This window comes from Budorcas taxicolor, chromosome 25, assembly GCF_023091745.1.
Source record: "Budorcas taxicolor isolate Tak-1 chromosome 25, Takin1.1, whole genome shotgun sequence".
Classification (NCBI taxonomy): Eukaryota; Metazoa; Chordata; class Mammalia; order Artiodactyla; family Bovidae; genus Budorcas; species Budorcas taxicolor.
Window position 1 is genome coordinate 26905592 of NC_068934.1, and position 7590 is coordinate 26913181.

At 42.3% G+C, this 7590-nt stretch overlaps 1 protein-coding gene across 1 annotated transcript; it reads right to left on the minus strand.

The window, feature by feature from the left end:
- Positions 1-6435: 6435 nt before the first annotated feature.
- On the minus strand, positions 6436-7383 carry LOC128069174 (olfactory receptor 6M1-like). The gene has a single exon (XM_052662455.1). The coding sequence runs from the start codon at positions 7381-7383 to the stop codon at positions 6436-6438; it is 948 nt and encodes a 315-aa protein (XP_052518415.1).
- Positions 7384-7590: the final 207 nt, after the last annotated feature.

Genomic DNA, 7590 nt, shown 5'->3' on the forward strand with positions numbered 1-7590 from the left:
TCCTACCTGCAGTCAGATTTTCTTCTTGGCTATAACATGTCTTGTGAGGTCCAGTGATTCTGAGAGCCCTTTCCAGAGGTGGTGGATTAGCTCAAGTGGCTGCAGTCTGTGATGGAGTGTGGGGAACCTGAATGAGAATCCAAGTAAGGTGACTTAAATCACCTACATACGACAGTCCTTCTGGGTCTTCGTTTACATTTGACCAATTATCTTGTTTCTTTCATCACCTGACTGATCAGTGAACCCTCCTCAATATATGTGAGCAACTTTTCTCTAAGATGGATCCCACTGCAGAGGCCTGTGGGTTCCTGTCCACACTTATTATGGGGTGGGGCCCCTTCCCTTTTTGATGCACCAGAAGTCTTCCTGCGCATGTGCAGACAGGGAAGTCTTCCTTGACCTCTGGGGGCAGATATCTTATCTCTTTACCTTAACTGAGCTCAGCTTTTGCCACTAGCTTGTCCTTGGACTGTCTGGGTGAGAACAAAGTTTGAATTTTACTCCACTTGACAAACACCAAGTGTCTGGCCCAGAAGCCCGTCTGTCTCCTACCTCATTCCCATTGTTGGAGCTGAGATTCTATCTTCTTCACGTCCTCTTTGACAACACAAAGTTTGCCTTCCAGTCAGTTTACCTTTAGGGTACAAATGAAGACCTGGGAGCCCACTGGTGGTGGGGCCTCCAGGCACCGTGGACAGGACACCTGAACCCAGGTGCTTCAGTTTGCAGCTTTCTGCAGAAAAGTGGCTTCCAAGCATGGATGTCTCTTGCCTGTGCCCTTGTTGTGGATGAGGTCGCCAGCCTGGTGCAGGAAGGATGGAATTGCTCTTGGGAAGGCTGAGCATTTGTAACTGAAGCTCTTCTGCCCAGTAAACATGGCTCTGAAGTTCTCTATCTCTGGGAGGATGGCTGCCTTCAGCTTCAGCATCATGCGGCCTGGTAACTGCTCATCCAGGTACAGGAGCAGGTCTCTGAGGAAGAGGATGGGTGGCCGGCAGGGAGGAGCCCAGTTGCTCCAGGGAGGCAGGCGGATTAGGTGGGGCTCCCTGCGCAGCGCATCTTCTGGGGCACGGGTCTGCAGGGCAGGTCTGTAGAAGTCAGAGTCATGCATGCCCAGAGGGCCTGCTGCTTAGCTAAACTTTGGACACACCCCAAATAAGTGCCTTGGTATAGTTCACTGACTCCTTTGAGAAATTTTGTGATTTGATTGGGATGCATGTTCACAGTTCTTCTTACTGAGAAATCTGTCACAGCTGAGTCTGGAGGAAAGAATGCGTAAGAATTAGCTGATAAATGGATAGATGAGTTCCTTACATAACACAGTGGTTCTCTGGTTAAGATGGCCTTTATCCATAGTTGCCTGTGTTTGCACACTTGGTCCTATCGGACACTTTGAGACCCCATGGACTAGCCTTCCAGGCTCCTCTGACGTCTGGTCCATGGAATTCTCCAGGCAAGAATACTGGAGTGGATTGTCAATTCCTTCTCCAGGGAATCTTCCCGATCCAGGGATGGAACTAGCCTCTCTTGCATCTCCTGTGTTGGCAGGCGGGTTCGTTACCACTAATGCCACCTGGGAAGCCCCTCTCCATAGTTAAAGGGATATACATTTTCTAGCAGGTGGATACTGTCTAAAATGTCTACAAGTTAGTTTGGTATATTTTCTGCCTCCATTTCCCATATTGAAAAACAATAGTTTGAAGCATTTAGCCACAGGTGAGTATAGAAAGAGGGAAGAATTTTCTAGTTGTCTTAAAATTTGGGACAAGCAGTTTCATTTCCCAAGTTAATCTAATTAGAATCACTGTAGAAATAAATATCATTACCTGGTATTATAAGTATTGATCTTAAGAATAATATCAAACAACATAAAAAACAGTATATTTATATGATTTCTCAGAGCTTATGAAGTCTTCTTGTGCTTTCAGTTTCAAGACTGGTCCAACCGGAGACTCGCTCTATTTGGGTACCTACATCATATTTAAATGACCTCATTTGGTCAGGATTTTCTTTTTTTGTTTAAATGATACCAGAATGGGTTTTTGGAATTAATGGAATGAATGAAAAGTTAAAATAGCACAAACAGCCAACTATAGTTATCTTTACTTGACAATAATTTAAGTAAAAGCAAACACTTCATTAAAATAGGAACTTCCCAATAATTTTGCTGCTTTTCAGTCTTTCTTCATCCTCTGGGGCTTGTAAATTCTTCTGGTTGCAAGTGATGAAAGACAGTTTAAGGTTCAGTATTTGCTTAAAAAAAAAAAAACCAACATACTGCGTCCTCTGTTTTCTCTTACATCCTGCATCATTACTACTAGCAACTTAATGCTGGTAAGCAGAATAATGGCACCTAAAGTTATCCTTGTCCTGTGAATATAATATACCCATGAACTGTGAATACACTCAGCCCTTTGGTATCCGAAGGGGATTAGGTCCAGGATCCCCATACTAAAATTTCTTGATGCTCTAGACCCTCATATAAAATGGCATAGTAAGGGCTTCCCTGATAGCTCAGTTGGTAAACAATCTCCCTGCAATGCAGGAGGCCCTGGTTTGATTCCTGGATTGGGAATATCTGCTGGAGAAGGGATAGGCTACCCACTCTAGTATTCTTGGGCTTCCCTTGTGGCTCAGCTGGTAAAGAAATCCCCCTGCAAAGCAGAAGACCTGGGTTTGATACCTGGGTTGGAAAGATCCCCTAAAGAAGGAAACAGCTACCCACTCCAGTATCCTGGCCTGAAAATTCACAGAGTGGGACATGGCTGAGCAGCTTTCAGTTTTTTTTTTTTTTAAATTTGCTTCTAAACCTGTGCACAATACTCTTGAAACTTTGCATCATTTCTAAATTACCTATAAAACCTAATAATGTAAATGTAATGCAAATAGTTGTCAGCGTGAGGCAAATTTAAATTTTGCTTTCTGGGAATTTCTGGAATTTAATTTTCCCAATGCTTTTGATTGACAGTTGATTGAATCAGTTCCTATGGAACTCAAGGATATGGAGGGTCAGCTCTATACTACTTTAGTTGCAAAAGGGACTCTACAGAAGTAACTCAGAATGTGGACCTTGAGTTGGTGATGTTACTGTGGATTATTTGTGTGGGCTCAGTCCAATTAAATGAATCCTTAAAAAGGAAGAACTTTTTCCAGCTGAGTTAGAGAGGAGATGGAAGAAGAAGGAGCAGAGATCTGACACACCAGAGAGAGCCTTGCCACTTTGAAGGCGGAGGAAGGTGGGGGAATGAGCCAAGGACGGCAGCACCTTCTAGAAGCTGGGACTGGTCCTTGGCTGATAGCCAGCAACATAATAGGGCCTTGCTCCTAAACTTCCAGAAAATGAATTCTGTCAACAACCAAAATGAGAAGAAAATGGATTTTCCCCTAAAGCCCCTAGAAAGGAATACAGCCTGTGGATGTTAGCTGGGTGAGATCTGTATTAGACTCTTGACCTACAGAATATAAGATAATGAATCTGTATTGTTTTAAGCTACTAATTTTGTTATGGTAGCTTAGGACATTAAGATAATATTGTTCAAAATTCCATCTTAATTAGTGTTTGATTATGAGTATGGATCAGAAAATTATCTGAATGCTTCATTCCTGGTGATCCTTTTTACCTTCTCTTGATTTTTACAGATTTGTCCACTGCTCCACCTTTTGATGGACAATGTTCTTTTATAATATTCTGAATCCGTTCTGAAGACAGCACTTTCTCTACCTGCTCTCCCATGACAGATTTCCTGCTAATTCTTGAGGTCTTCATCTTTGTCTATGAAGCTAGATGACCCAGGACCACACTGGTAGTGACCTATTTTGTCTTCTGATGCCTCTTGCTTTCTCCCTGTTCCTAAGCTGTCTTTTGGATGCTTGTACCCATTGCACCTGCTCAGTGACTGTGTGGACAGAGGACAGTTTACCTCTTGCCAACCCCTTCCTCTTACAAATAAGTGAATCAGGTGAGGACATCGTGAACCTCAATTAGACCAATATGATCCTTTTTTCAGAACTTTTGATTTAGAACTCAGGTAATTTAAAGTAAATGTCAAAATAAATAATGTATGGGGCTTCCCAGGTGGCTCAGTGGTAAAGAATCCGCCTGCCAATGGAGCAGATGCAGGTTTGATCCCTGGGTGGGGAAAATCCCCTGGAGAAGGAAATGGCAACCCACTCCAGTTTTCTGGCCTGGAAAATCCCACGGACAGAGGAGCCTGTGGGCTACAGTCTATGGGGTTGCACAGAGTCTGACACGACTTAGTGAGTAAAAAACAACAGCAACAACAAATAAATAATGTGTATCTCAAATGTTTGAATGTACCCTATATATATATATATATAGTTATATATTTGTTGAATATATTTATGATTGAAATATACATATATTTGTGAACAGTTGAAGCAGCCATTACTTTCTCTGTGCAGAGAGAAATGGAAGTAAATAGTCTGCAGAGAAGGAAGCACGAATCAGGTATGTACTAGTATGCTGTGATGCCATAACAAATTACCACAGACTTGGTGGCTTAAAACAGCACTAATGTGTTCTGCTACAGTTCTGGAGGACAGAAATCCAAAGTCAGTTCCACTGGACCTAAACCTGGTTGTCAGTTATGCCATACCAGAGGCTTTAGGGGAGAAAGAATTCATTTCCTGGCTTTTTTCCAGCTTTTGAAGGTGCATTCCTTGACTTATGGCTCTTTCCTCCATCTTCAAAGCCATCAGCACAGCATCTTCAAATCTCTGCTTTCACGATCACATAACCTTCTTTTGTGTGGTAAAATCTCCTCTCTGCTCTCTCATATAATGATGCTTGTGATTCCAGTTAGTACCCATCTGGGCAATCCGGCATCCTCTCCCTATTTCAAGTTCTTTATTCACTTTTACAAAGTGCAAAATCCCTTTTACTTATGTGCTCTGTGTGTTACATTTGCAGGTATCAGGTATTAGGGGTTCTTTGGGGTTCATCATTCATTTAGCCTACCACAAGATATTTGGAAAAAAATCTGATAATACAGAGATCAATTAAGCCCCCCCTCCCTGCCCCCAAGCTGGAGAGATATTTAAACGGAAGAGAGTATCCGCCTTGTGTTTTTTAAAGGATTTCTAGATCCTGATTCTAGCTGCTTTGCAGACCTTGCTATTTTTTACCTCCTAGGGTTTTATTAGGTATTCTTATTATAATAAATACCCATTTTACTTAAGCTCACTTGGTCACTTTTCCCCATTTGTTTTCCCCCAACCAGGTGAATTCTAGGATATTAATTCTTCTGTAGATGATGACCACATTGGACAGTTGCCACAGACGATCAGTCTAGAGTGTCAGTTACTGCCCCTGAATAATTGGTTTTCCTTTCAGTCCGTCGCTTCTCAAAATCTGTTCTCACTCATCCTGATGCTTCTTGGTCTGCAGGTTTTCTAGATAATAAGGACTGGCAGGGAATGCTCTTATTTCAGAAAAGTGGATAACCTCCATGTTAACTTGTTTCCCATCTTAACTGTCTTCCCATTTAATATTTCATGATGTAAGGAAGTGCTGAAGTAGGCTGGAGTTCACAAATATCTGCACACACATAGTCAAAACCTGTGATGTAGTTTGGGGCAAGATGCTCAGTGAATTTCAGTTTTCTCATCCGTAAAATGGAGATAAGAATATCTGATTTTCAAGGTTAAAAGGATTAAATGATATATATATATACACACACACACATTTAAGTACACTGTACAACACTGAGATATGTTATTCTTCTTCCTTGTTTTGTTATTGTTTTTCACAATTATCTGCAGTATTTGGCTGAGAGGGATGAAGCCAGTAGTCTTGCAAATGATGAAATGCCCAGTTATAAGAGTTCACTTTTAATTACATGTGGTTTCATGTCTTAGACTATTTCAGTTAAGCTTATTTTAACAAAAAGGAAAAGCACAAACTGTATTCCCCACTTTACAGAAGGAAATGAAGCTCAGAGAAGCTGTGTCACCTGCTTAAAAAAAACATGTTAGGATCAGGCTTAAAATTCAGGTTTTCTGACCCTGGTTAGTATTTTTCTTTAATCAATGATATTCTGTGTATGAGACAGTCCAGTAATAGAGTTCAGAGCATGTTTATTTTTCTCTGTGGCTGAATTACCTCCTTTAGACCTTGACTTTGCATCCGATGTGGCTGGACGTTTTTCATTTCTTCTTACACACCTTTGATTTTACGGTCTTCAAGAATACTTTACTCCACATTGTGTCCAAGATTTTAAAAGTGTCATTTTGCCTTTTTTTAAAAAATATTTATTTATTTATTAGGCATTAGGCATGTAGGATCTTTAGTTACAGCATGTGGGATCTAGTTCTCTGACCAGAGATCCAACCAGGCCCCCTGCATTGGGAGCACAGAGTCTTAGCCACTGGACCACCAGGCAAGTCCTGAAAGTGTCATTTTTAGGAAACAAACTTTCAAGGTTTCCTTTGCAATGAGGATATAATTTTGTTGACTGCATCTCTGAAAACATCTTTTACAGTTTCATTCCTTAGACTATAAATGAAGGGGTTCAGAAGAGGGGTCACCATTATAGTGAAGACAGCAGTCACTTTATCAAATTCCAGGGAATGACTCTGGCTGGGTCTCACATACATGAAGATGTTGCTCCCGTAGGCAATAGAAACGACAGTGATGTGAGAAGCGCAGGTGGAAAAGGCTTTCTGACGCCCTTGGGCCGAGGGGATGCGCAGGATGGTCGAGATGATGTAGGTATAGGACACGGTGGTGATCACCAGCGAGGTGAGGAGGATGAGAGAAGACAAGAGGAAGTTTATCATCTCAAGGAAATGAGTGTCTATGCAGGCCACCTGCAGGAGAGGGGCGATGTCACAGAAGAAGTGATTAATCTCCTCATGGCAGAAGGGCAGCCTGGACAGCAGAATGACCGGGCAGAGCACCGACAGGAAGGCCCCCACCCAGCAGCCCAGAACCAGCAGGAGACACAGCCTGCTGTTCATGACGATGGTGTAGCGCAGGGGGTTACAGATGGCCACATAGCGGTCAAAGGACATCACCACGAGCAGGATGAACTCCACGGTCCCCAGGAAGAAGAAGAAGTATGTTTGGCTGATGCAACCTGCAAGAGATATGGTCTTCCTGTCCTTGAGGAGAAAAGATAACAGTTTTGGGGTAACTGAGCTAGTGTATGAGATGTCTAGCAGTGACAAATTACTGAGGAAGAAGTACATTGGGGTTTGGAGGCGACTATCAGCCCATATTAGGGAAATGATGACACCATTTCCAGTTAGAATGAGCATGTACGTAAACAACAGGACCACGAAGAGGAAGATCTGAAGCTTCTGGAGAGCAGGGAAGGCAGTCAGGATGAACTCGGTCACTGTGGTCTGATTCTGCACATCCATTGAGTGCAGAGCAAGATGGGCAGCATGTCTCTGAAAAAATAATAAAATACAAAGATGAAATTCAACTTAAACTGTCAACTGTCAATATCATTGCTAAGATGCAGTAGAAGAAGATCTGAACGAAGAGTTGAGGGTGATTTGTTTTCCTTCTCTTTGTAACCCCATTAAAGGGAGGACCTTGGATCAATGCCTTGAGTTCCCTAAACT